At 32.0% G+C, this 18,340-nt stretch overlaps 4 protein-coding genes and 2 long non-coding RNA genes across 15 annotated transcripts in view; 4 read left to right on the forward strand and 2 right to left on the reverse strand.

The window, feature by feature from the left end:
- Positions 1-4,478, reverse strand: part of Hrb27C (Heterogeneous nuclear ribonucleoprotein at 27C) — a 61,098-nt gene extending 56,620 nt beyond the window's left edge. For 6 of the 7 annotated variants that reach the window (XM_011064915.2, XM_087406696.1, XM_011064911.2 and 3 more), the window contains exons 1-3: positions 4,282-4,478; positions 2,469-2,676; positions 1,927-2,113 (exon numbers count right to left, since the gene is read on the reverse strand). In XM_011064915.2, coding sequence (XP_011063217.2) covers positions 1,927-2,113; positions 2,469-2,676; positions 4,282-4,319 — 433 coding nt within the window. In that variant the 5' untranslated portion in view covers positions 4,320-4,478. The remainder of the gene's footprint in view (positions 1-1,926; positions 2,114-2,468; positions 2,677-4,281) is intronic. The other variant, XM_087406697.1, reaches the window with a different exon arrangement.
- A 2,580-nt stretch (positions 4,479-7,058) lies between these two features.
- On the forward strand, positions 7,059-8,403 carry Prosbeta6 (proteasome beta6 subunit). The gene is made up of 4 exons (XM_011064921.2): positions 7,059-7,274; positions 7,462-7,651; positions 7,770-8,006; positions 8,160-8,403. Exons 1-4 carry the CDS (start codon positions 7,174-7,176, stop codon positions 8,343-8,345), a joined length of 714 nt encoding a protein of 237 aa, XP_011063223.1. The 5' UTR covers positions 7,059-7,173; the 3' UTR covers positions 8,346-8,403.
- A 323-nt stretch (positions 8,404-8,726) lies between these two features.
- Positions 8,727-13,929, reverse strand: mbf1 (multiprotein bridging factor 1). Of its 2 annotated transcripts, XM_087406297.1 has the most exons (5): positions 13,791-13,929; positions 12,808-13,170; positions 12,691-12,742; positions 10,749-10,909; positions 9,474-9,662 (listed from the first exon to the last, which is right to left on the reverse strand). In XM_087406297.1, exons 2-5 carry the CDS (start codon positions 12,880-12,882, stop codon positions 9,501-9,503), a joined length of 450 nt encoding a protein of 149 aa, XP_087262423.1. In that variant the 5' UTR covers positions 12,883-13,170; positions 13,791-13,929; the 3' UTR covers positions 9,474-9,500. The 2 variants fall into 2 exon arrangements, with proteins under 2 accessions (XP_011063224.1, XP_087262423.1); XM_011064922.2 differs by lacking the exons at positions 9,474-9,662; positions 13,791-13,929 and adding an exon at positions 8,727-9,281 and having other exon boundaries at positions 12,808-13,145.
- Positions 9,495-11,204, forward strand: LOC147909815 (uncharacterized). The gene is made up of 2 exons (XR_015545119.1): positions 9,495-9,580; positions 10,939-11,204. It is a non-coding gene; the product is annotated as an uncharacterized LOC147909815 (long non-coding RNA).
- LOC147909816 (uncharacterized) lies at positions 13,110-13,573 on the forward strand. Its single transcript, XR_015545120.1, has 2 exons — positions 13,110-13,223; positions 13,345-13,573. It is a non-coding gene; the product is annotated as an uncharacterized LOC147909816 (long non-coding RNA).
- Positions 13,930-14,339: 410 nt separating the features above from the next.
- On the forward strand, positions 14,340-18,210 carry LOC105151290 (phosphatidylserine lipase ABHD16A). 3 transcript variants are annotated; one of them, XM_011064924.2, is made up of 11 exons: positions 14,351-14,986; positions 15,095-15,148; positions 15,363-15,676; positions 16,063-16,244; positions 16,367-16,481; positions 16,549-16,684; positions 16,901-17,065; positions 17,143-17,270; positions 17,363-17,559; positions 17,642-17,793; positions 17,863-18,210. In XM_011064924.2, the coding sequence occupies exons 1-11, from the start codon at positions 14,924-14,926 to the stop codon at positions 17,965-17,967; spliced, it is 1,611 nt and encodes a 536-aa protein (XP_011063226.1). In that variant the 5' UTR covers positions 14,351-14,923; the 3' UTR covers positions 17,968-18,210. The 3 variants fall into 3 exon arrangements, with proteins under 3 accessions (XP_087262422.1, XP_011063226.1, XP_011063225.1); XM_011064923.2 differs by having other exon boundaries at positions 14,352-15,010; XM_087406296.1 differs by having other exon boundaries at positions 14,340-15,148.
- Positions 18,211-18,340: the final 130 nt, after the last annotated feature.

Below are 18,340 nucleotides of genomic sequence, written 5' to 3' on the forward strand. Positions count from 1 at the left end.
TTGGACAAAATTGTGGATATTTATTTTTTTCTATTTTCTTTTTAGTTAAAAATATTTTTGACTTTTAATATCTTTTTTATAAAGTTGTTATTTTTCAAAATGTGACTTTGTTGATTTTATTTTATTACGAGCGAAAACTGCACCCATATTAAACAAACTTTTTCATATTTTTATTTCAAAGCAATGAGAGATCCGGAGTCGTATCGACATAGCGCCCTCGAATGGTTGGCTATCTTTTATTTAATAATTGCAAATTAGATCGCTCAAATTTAATTTAAAAATTTTTTGTACTTTTAAATAGATAAATAGACCATATAAATTTTAAGTCAATCCAATAATTTTTTAAATTCTTAAAAATTGTCTTAAAACAGCAGGAGAATCCTCTCTTAAACAATAAATACTTCACATTAATAAATATTTCCATGTTATTGGATGGTTTTAAAAGATTTTTAAAAACTTGTCTTGCTTTTTTTACAACATTAATGGCTGACTTTATAAGAAGTTTTCTTCAGAAGTAGGATATTTCATTTTAATGTAAAAGAAGGCGTACAAGCCTTATGTCCGTTTCTACCAATATAAATTAACTTCAATCTCGATTCAATTTATTCTTCACCTTTTTCTAGTTCGAAAAAGAACAAGTTAAACTGAGATTAAAGTTAATCTACATTTAAAAAAACAACATTATTACATAACTTGTTAACCACCCAGTTTCCATAGCCTATCAGTCTTTACAGAAAAATGTTTCTAAATAATCGAGAAATGCTTGTACCTAATTGGATTTACTAAGACTGCGTTCCACTTAAAGTTTGCAATGCTCATGGAATCATTTCATTCTTACTGTTTATTAAACAAAGTTTGTTAAACAAAGACAAATGATGATCGCGAGCATTATGAGCGTCAAATGAAACGCATTTTAAGTTATTTTAGTCACAACCTTATTTGTAAGCATAGCAATGATGCTTAGCCAATAGTTTCTAAATATTCAATTGTTACTTAGTTCAATATTATTATCTACTAGACTAACAGTTTTTTAATATACGTTATTATCCATTTTACAAAATCATTTTTATATAAGTTTAATATAAATAAGATTATAATTATGAACAAAAAATACATAATTATGGATAAAAAATTACATAAATGAATTATTCGATAAGATTTCTAATACATAATATCTAATAAAAAATTGGAACTTGTAAGATTTCTTCTTAATTACATAGCAAACTTAAGCTATGTATGTACAGTAGCATAATTTGACAAAATCTTATACTTAATAAAACTTAGCCAAAAACGCATTATTTATAAACTGTATTTAATTTAATATAAAATACCGCAATATATGTGTAACGTAATAACGAAAAAGGAAAAATATATTACACGACATAAATCAGAATATATGTAATAATTGCGCAATATTGGATAAATTTAAATATAACTTTAAAATCTTATAACAATTAATATAAACTGCGCTAGATTAAGAATATACAAATTAATTCTCATTAATCTTATACCAAATTTTACTGTACATGAGGTGGAGTGCAATGTAGTTATCAGAATTTTTGATCCGAAAACACTTGTTTTTATAAAATCACTTTCAATATTAGACATTTCATCTTTTTCATTTTTTCCCTTTTATTATAATATAATAAAAAAATATTTTTCAAAAATTCTGACTATAATTATTATCGTAATAAAAATATAATTTACTCTCTCGTTTCGATACACATTTCAACAGTTTCCACAACTTTCTTTAAGTTTGTAACACATATAAATTAAAAATGTTCTTTTTAAATTAGCAAAACATATGATTTTTTTACAAAAAAAAGAAATAATAAAATATGCAACGCTAATAAAAACGCCGCCATGAAAACCATCAAACACAATGCATCAATTTATGAGTATATCCTGATATAAAAATCAACTCACCTCTTGATTTTTTCTTCTCCTGATCATACATTATGACCACTTCCATGACTTTACCAAAGCGAGTAAAATAAGATCTTAAATCAGTCTCCGTAACGTTACTTGGCAAGCCACCAAGAAAGACTTTCGGAAAACCACCACTGCGCTTTGGTTTTTGAAGAGTGCGTGGATTACATGGTTTTGGATCAATCTGTAATACAAAAAACATTAACAAGATATGCTTCCTGTAACTTTTATGTATACAAGATCATTATGTAATGTTTGAATCCTTAATTTTAGAAAAATAAAACGTCATTAAATATAAGAGTAAAATGTGGCTTCATATAAAAGTAGTCAATTCGTAATCGAAAATCATAAATCATAAAAAATTTTAGGTAGGAGAATACAAAATATTGTAGTACACAAGACTGTGTTTTGTGGAATCATAAACATATGCATCAATAAATATGACTTTTTGCAAACTTTCTAAACAAGATTCTGCAATCTTATTCAAAAAGTTTGCAGAAAGTCATATTTATGATATTAAGTAATATTAAAATACATACTGTACGTCCGTCAAGTTGATGAGGACCATTTTGAAGAACCAAAGAAACATTAGCAGGATCGCTAAATGTTACAAATCCAAACCCACGACTACGTCCAGATTCACTGTTTTTCATAACAACGCAATCGATAACCTCTCCATAACGACCGAAGTAACGTTGGAGATTTTCTTGGGTTGTCTCCCATGATAACCCACCAACGAACAATTTTCTGTAACAAAATGTGATAGAACATCACTTCAGTGTATCATTAATATATTTATTCGATATATTCGATATATGATTTTCAAAATAGATAAATAACGTATGTCACTGTGGGGGGGGGGGGATCTTAAATCTACTTGAATGCTTATCTTTATTGGAAAACTACTTGATGATATTCTTAAAGCATGAGTTATACTAGTTCTTCAATTTTCATTTTTATTCTTTGCAATAATAATATATAAAGGAAAATATTTTTGGATAAAGAAATCGCAAAACTGTTTCAAAGTTTCCAAAAATGTTATTAACTTGTAATTAATAGCACATGTAATAAATGTACACTAATGTACATTTTCTCAATTTTCAAGCATATTAAATCATTTTGATACTTTAATTAATATTGCATAATAAACAGGATAATTATATAATCTATAGATGCAAAGATTTATATTTATTATAATTTAAAAATAATTTCTAAATCCCCCAAAAAGGGAATATAATTGACAATTTTATCCTTTTTATAATTATTCAATGATAAAAAAAAACCTAATACTTTTGTTTAAATATTCATGAATAATAAGCATAATTTTATGTATTGCATAATTTTTTTTATATTGCATTCTAAAATAACTAATTCAAGAGAGACATATTGAGATCGGATTCGAAGAAAAGGAGGAGTGGTTATATTCCAAAAAGATAAAACTTGCTGAATCATACGAAGCATAAATATGCCGGCAGTCGGTGATATGCTCAGGAATATCGGAATCAATTGATAATATATCCAACAACGCCATTCTCCTTAGCCATCGTTTTAAAAACTCAAACACGCCATTCCGTCTTATCGTGAGTATCCACGCAACGACTCAACGAGTGCTCTCGTTACTCCGCGTGCTTTCGACCGGCGCGAAAGCTCAAAGCACCAGCGGCCAAGGGATTCTCCAGACGAGCGGAGCGGGTTCGATCGAGAATTGGAGCGTAAAAATAGAGAAAGAGAGAGAGAGAAAGAGAGAGAAAGAAAGAGAGAGAGAGAGAGAGAGAGAGAGAGAGAGAGAGAGAGAGAGAGAGAGAGAAACCGGCCTAAGAACGCGAAACGCTTTCGCGCACTGCTCTCGTGCGTTGCCATAAAAGAATGCGCGGGCGGTGTATGGGGGACGTGTGAAAGATGTGAGGGAGGGAGCGGGAATCCCGAATTTTTACAGATCCTGAGATTCGAAGTCAGCCAAACAACGCGAATTACGTGGGGAGTCAACCGGCGAACCTCGCGGCAAAGCGAGGAGTCGCGCGTCTCGTCGTCGTCGTCATCGCCAAAAAGGAAAAATTCGATGGAGAATTAACCGCTAGCGTATCGAAGCATCATCCACTGTCTACAACAGTAACGTTCCACGTCGTCAAGGGATGAAATTCGAGAATGCGAAGACAGAACGATGATGAAACGCAGAAAAGCTCGAGGAAGGAAAATCATTTCTCGCGATTGCGATGCGCAAATCGCGAGCGGCAGCAACAACGGGAACGATGATAGCCCCGCCGAATATGGGAGGCATGGGAGCGTGAAGGACGGCGAGGGGGGCGCGATATGTTGTCCGCGATACCGGGCCTCCCCGAGTAATCTACTTACCCCTTTTCGTCGTCGTCCATTTCGGTCTTCACTCTCATAATATTTCACTTAAAACTACGAGAACACGGTCAATTTCAGGGCGCGAGTGGGAATATGGCACGATGCTTTAGCGCGGACGAGGGTAATGGCTCCGCACAACGCGACGTCGGGAACAAATGTAAACGTAACGAACATGAGCGTCACTTCCGCCTCTCGTTCTACGACGCTGGTCGAATCAGCTACCCAATTTCCAGGGCCGTCGCCGTAGGGGACTGCGAACGATTTCAAATATTCGACGTGCTTTCTATTTATACTTGCTTTATCAATGTAAATTACTTTAATTTCAATTCTTTTTAAATTTTTATACTGAAAAAAAATTTGTAAAATTTTAATGAATATTTATTTAGATAGTACCAATTGGATAAAAAAAATGATATTTAAATTTGTTAACAATTTGTTAATAAATTTTTATTTAATGTAAACAAATGTCTATTGAGCGTTCCATTTGGACTTACAAAGCTCGCGAATATTATTTGCCCTTTTTTAACATTTAATAAACAACAAGAATGAAATGAATGTCAATTATAGTGAACCGCAGCCAGAAATTAACCAATTGTAGTCGAATGCGAGGAGAATAATCGACTATGGCTGGCATTCATTGTCAGATCTTATATACAAGACCATCTTAAGTACGATCTTAAAAAGTCACGAACCAATCAGAAGGCTACATTAACGTCTTAAGACATTACTTAAGACAGTCTTGAAATAAGACTAGACTATGAATACCGGCCTATGATTTGTCCATTTCTTATGGCTTAAAAGTCTCAAAACTTATTGTAAATCCGGGCTAATGGGCGCATTTAGTGGATTCAGTTAAGTAAATGCTGTTATTGGTATATTCTTTTAGATCATCCAATCAAAATTTTAGATCTAAAAGAATACATCATCATTTAGTCTGTTCTCGTTGCTTGCATTTTTTGCACTTAGCATCTTCGTTCTCTCTCTCTCTCTTTTCAACATCTAAATATATATTTATCTCTTTTTAACTGTAAAGTACTTTTTCGGGATTTCAAACAACACGAACAAACCTATCAACGCTATTATAAATTAATAATAACGAAAATCATCGATAAAACGTTAGAAAATCCTGTTGCTGGTAATTTTTATTTTTTTTTTAATGTGAAGAAAATGAATAAAAATAAACCGTGCCTATAATAAACTTGTTCCTATCAATGTAGATTAGATTTTAATCTCGCTTCAACTTACTTTTCATCTGTTTCTGATTTTTTAAAACTAGAAAAAGATGAAGAATTAGTTAAACCGAGTTAAGATTAAATTATACTGGTAGAAACGGATCTAAAAAGTTTAACTAAAAAGAACAAACCTACAACGTAACTGATTTCACTTCGATAATTTCTATTGACGTCAGGTTTCGATTTATATCTCGCGCAAAAATATAGCTCGCCCAGGAACCTGTTTCCCCCCTTGACACACGACCCTGCGAGGAAAGTCATTTATTCGTGGCATGTGCGATATATATATTTCGTGCGATATTCATATTGCGTTCATCATTCTTGCTCGCAATATTTCATTTGCTGGAAAAGGAATGTCCGCATACTCGAGCAAAAAAATGTTAAAACGTCGCCTGAACACGTCGGTCATACCGAGTTCAACGATCTATCGGAGTCGGCGTGAGGTCCGTTCCTCGTGCCGCGCAAACAGCCTCCTTCTCACTCCTTCTACACTCGGCGAGTGCGGAACGGATCGCGCGAAACCGGCAGAATGACGTCGAATAGAATGATAGAAGTGGGAGGACGAAAGATGCAGAATTTAGCAGAAAGGGAACAATACTTGTAAACGTGCTGAAACGTGCCGCGTCACACAGTCGTCAGCAAAAAATTTTTCTCAGAATTTTTATACATATTTATTTAGGATACTTTTCAATAATATTGAGAAATTCTGTATCTTTTTTTACAAGAAAACTCATGGAAGTGTTCCCCTCCGATTTTGATGAGATTTGAATATTTTGTTTTCTAGACGAAAGTAAGATAATGTATATTTTTTTATAAAGGCTAAATCACACTTTTAGGGAGTACAATACCACCTGTGAAAAATTTTTTTTTACATAAATATTCGTTTCTATACGAATATCATTTGAAACTATTCGAGATAAAACTTAACTAATGTTCTGAAGAAAAGTTCAATGATTTGAAAAATACTTAACAGTAATAATTTTAAAAAATTTGTTTAAATGAAAAAAATTTTCATTTATAAAAGTAAAAATAAAACAATTTTTTAAATTAAAATTTTTAAGTACTCTTATAAGATCATTCAATTTCAAATATTTTTTTATCTCTTATATGTCAGTTTCGTTAATATTTACTTCTAAAAAATTAATTTTCTTCAAAAGTATTGTACTCTTAAAAGAATTCTGAAAAATTCTGAAATTTACATAAAAATTCTGAAAATTACATGAAATATTCTCAAAAAAATTTTATCAGGGAAAAATTTTCCAATCAGAATGCGTTTTTATTTTACAGAAACATGATAGCAGCAAAAATACACGCATTTCTATCTTTATAGATCTTTGAAGAACTTGTGACACGCTAACTTTTCAGTATTTCATGAAATAATGCTTTAGGCCTGTTTTTTTTTACTGAACTTTTGCACCAATTCATCTATCTTCCTCTTCTTTTTTGCTGGAGAGAAAAAGAAGAAAGATGAACTGGTGTAAAAATTCAGCCAAGAAGAACAGACCTTTTTATGAATGCTTTATGAACTCATGTAAATCCGCGACTGTTTTGCTGTGACGTCTGCCATCTGTACCGTCGTGAGAAACTACGAAAGAGAAACTGTAGTGTCATACTGTCATTCAGGTAATTGTATTTGAGGTATTTTGGCGAATCAAGCGCGATGATGAATCTATTTATTGAAAATGGGAAAGGAAATTTACCCGATTATGAGGTACAGGGAGTGAGAAAAGTAAACTTCAATCCATATTCCGACAATGGAGGGTAAGTGAAAAATAACCTATACTTTTACTAATTTTAAGTGTCATAATTGTAAGAGTATACACTTCTACGGTTGGTCAATATTCTTGGTTTTTATTTTATAATACCTCTTTATAATTTTATGTTCTTTATATATTTATGAAATATTTTACATCTACATAATTATATGAAAACAAACTTTCATCCTCAGGAGTGTTGTGGCTCTCGCTGGGGATGATTTCTGCGTCATAGCTGCAGATACGCGTCTCAGCACTGGATTCACGATTCACACTCGAAATCAAGATAAATTATTTCCATTGTCAGACACGACTATCTTAGGATGCTCCGGTTGTTGGTGTGATACCACAACTCTAACTCGTCTCCTATCTGCTCGCATGCAGGTATTAAACCTTGTACTTGGAATTAATTAGGATTAAAATATAATAAAACATATGATAACATTCGATACATACTAAATTGTTAAACATGAATATAATAATCGTTATTATTTTGCTTCAGATGTATAAACATGAACATCAAAAGGAAATGTCAACTCCAGCGACGGCACAAATGCTGTCGATAATGCTATACCATAAGAGATTCTTTCCTTATTATGTTAGTAATATACTTGCTGGATTAGATGAGAATGGAAAAGGCTGTATATACAGCTATGATCCAATTGGACATTGTGAGAAAACTACATACAGAGCCGGTGGTTCAGCTGGTGCACTTTTGCAACCACTTCTTGATAATCAGGTACATATAATACTTTAATCTTTTATATTTATGTATACATATATACACATGAATATATAAATAGACTTTATATATTTATATAAGAAACGTTTAAGAAAAAGAAAATGTATAATTAATATTACATCTTGTACTAGTAATTTTTCTATCTTTTAGATTGGTTACAAAAATCAAGAAGGTGTTACTCCTGCACCTTTAACTCAAGAAAAGGCTATAGCAATCTTGAAAGATGTTTTCACTTCTGCTGCCGAAAGAGATATATACACAGGTGATGGAATAACTATCAAAATTATTACCAAGGACGGAATAGAAATCTCCAGTTTTGCTCTGAGAAAGGATTAATAGGGAAAGAAAGCATTTATATTATATCTGCGCAAATAAAGTTATTTGAGTATATCAACACTGTATTATTAAATTTTTTCTGTTTCAAATACTTTTTAAAAAAGATAGCACATTATGGAATAATCATTTTATAATTGATCTTAAACTCACAAATTGAAATTGCACGGATTGAATAATATACAAAAGATACACACGAAAAAGAGTCTGAAATATACAAATACACATAGCAGTATTTAAATAGGCCTCTTTTAATATTTATACACTATATTTGCTACTTAATATACGTGTAAACATTTTATCCACAATACATATTTTATAAATTTTTAATAAAACTTTGTGATATTCAATGAGAATATATGGTACGTTATCATAAATTAAAAATTTTATTTTTTCATTCAAACACATGATTCATTTTTATTTCATGATTAGCATTAGTAATATACACTTAAAAATCTATAACAAACGATTACGCGCGCAAAGGTAACTCAAGCCTTTTTTAACGTTATGCTATGTTACTGTATGCATCGTATGTAACCGTATGTCACTCGTACGTATTCGTGATATCTTAAAATATCTTTCTTTTATTTCGTACATAAAAGACAAGTTAATTATAACCCATTTTTTTATCGTTCACAATATCTGTATAACCAAAGAAAAAGAGGATAGGGGTTTGTGTTTCTTTTTTTTTGTTGCATTCCATTCTACCGTCTTTCTCATACTTCTTCCTTCTTGGGAACAGTATATAAGGATCGAAAGATAGATGTTGCTTCCCCCCGAGATTCACTTCTTCGTCCCGGGGGCCGCTAAGGGTTTACCACGATCTTTACCGCGCAATTTAATTCCAAGTACTCGCTCGATCTTGCCAATTACCATCTGATTCGGTATTCCACGTCCGGCTTCGTAGTCATTAATAACCTGTGCCTTTTCATTTACTTTCTGTAAAGAGCATTAAAAATTATTAATAAAAAAATATTCATGACTTGAAACTTAAGACATAATTAAAAACATATGGAAATAACAGATTTTAACCTATCGGAAACCTTATATTCTAGTACACACAATTTCTGATAAATTAAAATTTGTTACTCTCTGTTCCTATTATCTATATTTTTCAGTTATGTTTCGGACTTTATTCTCTTCCAATGTTGGTTGCGCTCAAAGGAAACACAGCTCTGCAATTGTAATGTTCTTGAATATGATTGATTTATACATTTGGATCCAGTAAGAAACTAAAGGTAAGATCATATTGACCCGATGGACAGTCGATTTTTTAATTATACTAAGAAAATGGACAGATGGTAAAGTTCGATGTCCGCTCTAAAAAAAAAAAAAAACTTGGCAATGTTGAGAGATTGTGTGTGTGCAAAGACGCCCATGTGCAATTGTTTGTTTCCACCTAAGAGCGTACAGAAATCGTGTTTGTGCGCTCAACTACATTGCAGACCATGCAAGCATTTTCAACAAATTAAAAAAAATTTTTTGTTTTTCATGTTTTTGACGCTAATTTCAAAAATAAACATATATATATATATTTTTTTTTTGTTCTAAAACCTGGCATATAATATTTATTTTTTGCATCATATTGCCATAAAGACTACCCATCAAAGAATTTTATACAATAAAATAAGGGGCTTCTATCAGGTCATTACAATAAACGAGCTTTAAAATGTAAACAGTAAACCTTTATTATTCTTTTGTTATCATTTCACGAAACATTTCGACCATACTGTGTTCTCATCAGCCGTGTTTAAAAATGAAATAAAAATCCTTAACAATAATTTATATGAACATATTAAAAACTTAGAAATTAATTTCGGTAACGGTATAAAAAATGTATTAATCGGGTCATCTCATCCACAATCACAATATGCGTTACTAACTCAACCATATACTGAGTCAAATTATAAAATGTATATAAATTGATCCAAGAATTGATTATTTTTTCTTCAAGCTTCAATTTTTTAATTCATAAAAAATTCATTTCCAGATATCCAAATAATTCAATAATTTGTTAAAGGCAACATTATACTATTTTTTTCCCAAAATACATATTAAAACCTAAAAGGATTTTTTATTCCATTCACAAAAGTTATGAATTCTTAATTGATATCACGTTTTTTTAAAACTCTTACATTTAAATTTGTAAAAAATAAATAAAATACAATTTGACTTTTATTATGATAGCACTTATTAAAGATTTTAGAAATATGTGAGTGTTTTTAAATGTTTATATAGGAACAATGAACAAATTTGATATGGTTCTCAACAATCCATTCTCAAAATCAAGATTGAAAATTTTACAGGGGAGGATTAAAGAATTTTACAACTATGATATAATAGTTAAAAAGCTATTTTTTTTCTGGTGCCAATAAATAGTTCAATGTAAATCAAGAAAAATTTTACCGTTGCCAGGTCTTTTTGTGATAATCCTTTGTTCTGTCGTCCTTGCTGGATAAGTTTGCCGAGCTCAAGTGGAATTTGATCGTGTTTCAATTCTTCCGTTTCACGATCTAATTTGGCTGTGTTCTTTGTGGTTACGTGCTGTCTGTTTGCACCACCACCCCCTATAATCAGAAATATTTTTCTATTTCAGAATTACATTTGATCAAATTATCAGAAAGAAATTATAGAATAGCACATATCTGTGATAAAACGCAATAAAACGCTTTTAAGATATTGTTATTTTATGTGTGGACCAAGAAAACCATTTCAAATCTTATTTCATGAAAAATTTATATTATCTCTATTATTTATGTAGTTTATTGATAGAATACTATGTTGTATTTCTTGAAAGAGATAATCTGTATACTTACATATGTATTTATTCTATACCAGAGCTATCCAATTTGAACTCTGGAGCCAAAACACAAAACTATTGATGCAAAAAGATTCAATGTGGGTAAAATTTCGGGGACTATCAAGTATTAATATGCATCTAAGTGACGTTTATCAACACTATAGTTCTTAAAATCTTATAATGAATTTTTTTACGTCGATGGCTTTGCGTTTTGGCTCCGGAATTCAAATTGGACAGGTTTGTTCTATTCTGACACAACATTTTCAAACTGCCTTCAGCTTTTCATCTACGACATGATAAAACAATACAGACTACACGTTATACTTTTTTTACTGTAACTGTGCTAGTGATTGTACATAGATATTATTCTCGAAAAAATATAATAATTATTTGCAGTTTAGTTTCATGGGATTCAGTTTTATAAAATCATATACTTATGTGTGTGTTTATTCTTTACATTAACACAACAAATTACTTTATTTTCAAATTGCCTTGAACTTTTCATCTATAACACAATATAACAATAACACAGATTACATGTACTTTTTTTATTGCAACTGTATTGCATGTTGAATTGTCACACTCCTGAGAAAATATGATAATTATTATTTTCGTAATCTGGAGTTGAGTTTTAATTATAAAACCATATATTTATGTATGTGCAGTTTATTCTATACATTAACACAATAAATTACTTTGTTTTCAAACTGCCTTTTCATCTACGATACAATATAATACAATACTAATTCAGATTACATGTCCTTTTTTACTATGTTGAGCTTTCTACAATAATTATCTAAACTTTTAAGTCTGAAGCTGTAAAAAATGATTCAATCATAGTCGATTAGTCTTTTCACATTCGATTATAACTGATTAATTTCTTATGATTTAAAACTTAAAATTTAGATAATGATTTATTGTAAAAAGCCTATACTCCTACATAGCAAAATTGCACAAATTTGTTATTGCATATAATGCTGGCAACTTACTATAGATTTGTCTTCAATGATTTCAAACATATCGACATTGTAGCAACATGCAGGCAACAATTACCAACAATTTAACAGTAAGATAACATTAATGTTATCTTGTATTGTCAGCAATATGATAGCATTGTATGATGCAACATGATGGCAGTAATACGAATTTTGATTACGATTTTAAAGTTGTTGGCAAACTATAACGAGCTACTCAAAGTTATATCGTGAAGGCATCAAGTTGCCAACAAACGAGGACTCAGTTGCTGCAATTCTGGTAGCAACACACGCTTAGCAATGTATACTTAGCAAGCAACATGCCAGCAAGCAACAAAACAGATACGTTGCTATCTAGACTGGTATTGTATAGACATTCTCAAGAAAACATGATAATCATTATTTTTGCAATTTGCAGTTTGGTTTTACGAGTCCATGATGTAACTCGATTATGTTCGTAAATATAAGAGAGTATACATAATTGAACCGGCGAACACGTTGTCTACGATGAGAGAGATCTCGAGGAAAAAACGAGGAATAAGATATCCCAGGGAGGTAGACTCGTGCTACTCACATTTCGCTTGTGTCTCCACGGTGAAACCTTGTCGCCGTGCGTCGTTCACTGCCTGTAAACAAACACAATCGGTTATACAATCGTGTGGCGCAGATATGCTTAGACGAGATGGGTTACCTTCTCCGTTTTCAACGTAGATGACTTCGGGGCACGTTTACGTAAAGTGATAGGCGCGGTGTCCCAATCTGACATACTGTTAAAAAAAAATCTCACAATGGAGACCCCGAGGGGTTGTTGCGGTCGAGGAAGGAAATTTGCTTGGACGTATGGACGTATAGATGTATAGATGTATAGCCACGACGATAGCAACTGCTCTATAGCTCTACACCGCTTGCTCTACACTCTACTCCCGCCACTGTTTGCGTTTTCCAGTCGAGCAAGGTCTTCTCTCCGCCTCGCGGACGTTCTGAAAATCATGCGGTGCGGCCGCTCGATCGACCGGCGCGAAGCCGCGATTTCACGAACATCGGGGGTTGGCGCCTACGAAATATCGAGAACCCAGGATTGGAAAGTACTAAGTTAAAAAGTTAAAAGTTCAGTTATAAAGTTAAAAAGTTAATTAATTTTATCTTAACTTAGTTATATTTTAGACTCTTAATTTTTTAATTTAATTTAGTTACATTGCATCTTATCGGTAACTTTCCTACATCACAGATCCTCTAGAGGATATTCTCAGGACATCCAGAGATCGTCCGTATGTCTTTTGAACAGCCTCCAGGATATATCCCAGATAAAATGTGCTATTAGGATTTTAATTTGACTTTTTTTAAGTTAACCTTCAAACACAATACAAGGTGATAATGGTATATAATTTAGTAATTTTGTGTCTTTTATATTGTATAATCCTTAGTCGTAAATAAAAATAAAGTGATTCCTTAATGAATATGCTGTGAGAAAGGAAAAATTATGTAAAACGGTAAAATTTTTTTTTATTCGTTCAGAACAAATTTAACTTTTAACTTTCAATTACTTTTTTTTTTAACTTGATTAACTTCTAATTCAATTAATTTTATTATGGATTAATTTGTATCTTAATTAAGTTAAATTTTCAAGGCTGTCAACTTTAACTTAACTAAGTTTTAAAAATGGTTAACTTATACCCAATCCTGCGAGAACTGCAACGTATCCTCGCTGAATCCTACTGAATCCTCGTGCTTGCTATTTTTTTCGACACGACGCCGGCCGGCGGAGAAATTGCGATGCGTTTGTGAAGTCTCTCGAACGACTCGAACGTCATTCCGCGACCGCGAATTTCGAGATCCAAAATCGAGATTCGTGCCAGGATCATCAGACTTTCGGCCGTCCAATTTTTAATGCCACACGTGCACAGAAAATTTTTTCCAATCTGTGCCAATTATCACAGTAACTATATATATAGGATGTGCCGCTTTTTTCTTTCTTGATTTAATGCATGGTGAATTCGGTCACTTCAAGTACACATTAAAGGCTGCTTTATATAAATATCTAAATGAGTGACATAATTTAATCAACTTTGACAATGAAATAATTTATGTATACATTTTTTTTTTAATATAGTGACAATAATTATCATTATTAGATATTTAATTAAAATATTTATATGCTTTTTATAATTAATCTTGTTAATTTCATGTATACAATTTTTCTCATATAATGATTTTTTTATATTTGTATAATAATTAAACAATATAAAAAAATTATTTATTGATAGAAGATCCAAAAATGGTCTTATTATTGGTTCTCGTTTTTATACGTAAAAATGCGTATATGATATTGATATAATATAATAAATACGTATAATATGTAGATATTTTGTAAATGTATTTGTGTAAGAAATCGCGTTCAATCGGTAAAACAGATTACGCTATGGAGTTCTCATCAGGCCATCCTTTTAAAAGAAAATTAATTTTTCTTTTTTTCAATTAGCATCTCATCGGAAAAAAGGAGATATATACATGTTCGCGCTTCAAGAAAATTCACGAGTTGATTCATATAGCAATTTTACTTCTGTTTTTTTTTTCCGTTAATTCCCTCTCTTTTTCTCTTGCTCCTACTCGTCGATCTATTACGCGTTCGATCGGCGAGTTCAGTTCTACCTGTTCCCCTCCCCTTTTTGTTGTTACTTCTGGTACTTTAGGCATTACTGTCGAGAAGTCCAAGTGAGTCCGAGAACCCTCTATCCGCATCGTGACGTCCGCACTGTTCGCATTAGCACATTTATATACAGTTGTCCAGCTGATCGCGCGAAGACGAGATGTCGTTGATCAGGATGCTGTGGAGGTGCACGTTTAGTCCGCGACTTTTCAGGATTTACGAGGTAACGTGGATCGGTTTGGTTGACGTAAGTACGACATACTTATTCAGCGTTTTATGCAGGAATTGCATAAAGTTGAGGTTACAATACGTATGCGTGTATGCATTACAGAAACCGTACGAGGCAAAGAACTTGGAGCGATGGGGCGATAACATCGCGATCTCTGTAAGTGTTTAGCACAGCAGAACATGAAGATTGTGACATTTCCGAAAGTTCGCCGCAGTCTTATCACTTTGCTCTGCCAGTCTGCGTGAATAAAGTTTTCCAAATACCGGCAAATGCGATCTTCTGTTTACATTTTACTAATTTGTTCAGATCTTCTGTATTATTGCGATTATAAGGATGTAGGAAATGACAAATTGTTTCTGTGCTGTTGTAGTTTGCAGCGATATGGTCCATAAGTCTTTACGCTGTACCAGTCATTGCCATGTTCGCCATGTATCAGCGTGGCTATTCCTTGACAGATAATGTTTCTTGCTTGAGTAAATTGGTTGCTGGCGCCGGTGCATTTCTTGTTGCCTCATTGGCCGCACGCGGTTACTCCAGAGTCAACAATCCAGTATATGTGAAGTTTATGGAGACCTTGAATGAGGCACACTTGCATTACAATGCAAGCACAAAGCAGGAACTTCAGAAGTACGATTTCGAATTCTGGGCATGGCCTGTGGATTTCAATGTGTTGGAATTAAGAAGGTTGGACCTATTTTTATCAATAATTAATATACTCGTTTAAAAATCTTTAACTTTTATTTTATATACTGACAAATTCTTTAATAAATTCTGAATACTTAACATTTGTTTATAACAAAAGTTTTTTGAATTGTAAATGTAATCTTTTACAACTTTATAACAGTTGACAATCAAATATTTTTTTATCATATCTCGAACTAATATTTTGGAAAATTGATTTAGTTTAACATTTTATGTAATTCTATCTGAAAACTTAGAAAATAGGACTTGCATATTTTAATTAAAAAAATAAATCTGTTTAAGTTAGAAATTAAGATTAGAAATTTTTAAATGTATGTAACATAATTAATGTTACAACTTACCATTCTCTAATTTTATATTTCTCGTAGTGACACTGCAGATAAATTGACACTAGAAAAAATTGCAAAGACTAGTGGACGTCTCAGAAGACAAAGTGGCAAAGAATTTTTATTTGCTATACCATGTAAATTGCTTTCTTATGTAGTAGCACACACCTTCGCGGGTAAACTAATTTATCCTGGCAGTATATCTTTCATCGGCTGGGCACTCGGTAACACAACAACACTACAATTATATACATAATTATAGTTGATTAGAATTAATTTAATATATAAGTAAATTATTGTATTTACTCATGTTTTTATACTATCATTTTGTATCACAATGTCACAGGCTCTACATTAGTAAAGGGAAGGATAGATTTATTAAAACAAGGAGGAGAAAGATTCAAATTAATGACTATTGATAAAAATCAAATTGATGCATTATTCGTTGATCGACGTAACAAGTAATGTAACTTTCTCGATATTTTCTGTTACATCATAAACTGTCTTTTAATGTACACTATATTGCAGAAACGCTAGTGGCAATATATTGGTTATAACTTGCGAAGGAAATTGTGGTTTTTATGAAACAGGTATTATATCCACTCCTTTGACTAAGGGCTATTCCGTGCTAGGTTGGAACCATCCGGGTTTCGGCAGCAGTACTGTAAGTGTTACGCTTGCAAAGCTTCACATGTACATTTCACAATTCGACGGGAAGAATTGCTGTTACTCTACTATAAAACTTCAATGCAACAATAAAATTTTGCCAATGTTGCAGTTATTGTCATTCAGACAGTAAATGCAAAGTTAGAGTAATGGCAAGCTTTCTTCTTTGAGAGCCGACTTATATTTCATATAACAGTAAATCATGACCACAAAGGGTGCGCCGTATCCAGATCAAGAAGAAAACGCCATCGATTGTATAATGCGCTTTGCGATCGAACGTCTAAATTTTTCTGAGGAACGGATTATTCTGTATGGTTGGAGCATTGGAGGCTATACTGCCACTTGGGCCGCTATGAACTATCCTTCTATTCATAGTTTGGTAATATTATTAAATTCAACTAATTACATACATACGCTAAATCGATTCTGCATATTGCTAAAATTAAATCACCGCAGATTTTAGATGCTACTTTCGACGATGTACTGCCATTAGCTATTAAAACAATGTCACCGTCCCTAGAAGGCTTAGTTCGTAACATAATCAGAGATTATTTCAATCTAAACATAGCAGAACAATTGAATAGGTATAATATTCTATTTACAATGCACATTATTACAATGAAATTACTGACAATGTATGTATATTTCTATATATAGTCATCTTTTAATTTGATAGGTATAATGGGACTGTATTGTTAGTGAGAAGAACAGACGACGAGATCCTTTGTATACCTAATAATAGTTTAGCTGGAAATCGCGGTAATATGTTGTTGATGAAATTACTTCTTAGACGTTATCCACATCTATTTTCCGAAACCTCTGAGTCTGGGACAGTTCTGTCGAGGTTCTTATCTGCTGAAGCAGCCGATAGAAGTAAGGAATTTAAATATCAATAACATTACTAAGAGGAATTCTATTTAAAAAAATATATATGTTACCAAATTGATATTTACAGCGTCGATATTGGAATCGTTCCAAGTGAAGGAAAATCGTTGCCTAGAATTGATAGCGGCTAATATACGAAGTAATGATGGGACGATAAATTATCCGTCTACTCTAGGACAGGATTGTCAAGTTAGGACAAAATTACAGCTGGTTCTCTTCCTTGTACGTATTACATACACTGGTTTGTAGATTTAAAGTCAAACAAAACAAGAAAATTAATCTATTTTATAGGCAATGATGTATATGAAAGATCAATCATCATCGCACTGCATTCCGCTGTCTGTTGATCTCTTTCATCCAGGTTGGGATCCAGCTTCCACTGTTATTACAAAGTAGCTTTTACTATATTTTGAACATTGGAACACAAGTTTCCCAACAGATTTTTATTTATATAGTGTAAAAGGTGAAAGCGATAATAACAGTTCAATTTCGTATTTAAGTTTAATTAGCACATACATACACTCAAACATTATTTATTCCATATTAATCTATAATCAATCTTATAAATTTTTGTGAAAATTGTCACACACTAGATATCATCCTATAAATTTATGGTTAACGGTTTTTTAGTTGAATTGCAATGGTTATTAGCGTTTTTTTAATTGATTATATGCGTTGCATATCACCAGTACCGCTTTGTATAAAATTTATTTGTATATTACAATATATATATATATATATATATATATATATATTAAAATTTAAAAAC

Source organism: Acromyrmex echinatior, chromosome 5, assembly GCF_024713525.1.
Source record: "Acromyrmex echinatior isolate Ae372 chromosome 5, ASM2471352v2, whole genome shotgun sequence".
Lineage (NCBI taxonomy): Eukaryota > Metazoa > Arthropoda > Insecta > Hymenoptera > Formicidae > Acromyrmex > Acromyrmex echinatior.

Coding starts and splice junctions, on each gene's coding strand:
- Prosbeta6 (XM_011064921.2), top strand. CDS start 7,174: ATGATGAATCTATTTATTGAAAATGGGAAAGGAAATTTACCCGATTAT. Junction 7,275..7,461: donor CCATATTCCGACAATGGAGG/GTAAGTGAAAAA, acceptor TTTCATCCTCAG/GAGTGTTGTGGCTCTCGCTG. Junction 8,007..8,159: donor AACCACTTCTTGATAATCAG/GTACATATAATA, acceptor TCTATCTTTTAG/ATTGGTTACAAAAATCAAGA.
- mbf1 (XM_087406297.1), bottom strand. CDS start 12,882: ATGTCAGATTGGGACACCGCGCCTATCACTTTACGTAAACGTGCCCCG. Junction 12,743..12,807: donor CTACGTTGAAAACGGAGAAG/GTAACCCATCTC, acceptor GTTTGTTTACAG/GCAGTGAACGACGCACGGCG. Junction 9,663..10,748: donor CACAAAAAGACCTGGCAACG/GTAAAATTTTTC, acceptor TTTTTTTTTTAG/AGCGGACATCGAACTTTACC.
- LOC105151290 (XM_087406296.1), top strand. CDS start 14,924: ATGTCGTTGATCAGGATGCTGTGGAGGTGCACGTTTAGTCCGCGACTT. Junction 16,245..16,366: donor TTTCATCGGCTGGGCACTCG/GTAACACAACAA, acceptor ACAATGTCACAG/GCTCTACATTAGTAAAGGGA. Junction 17,794..17,862: donor TACAGCTGGTTCTCTTCCTT/GTACGTATTACA, acceptor TCTATTTTATAG/GCAATGATGTATATGAAAGA.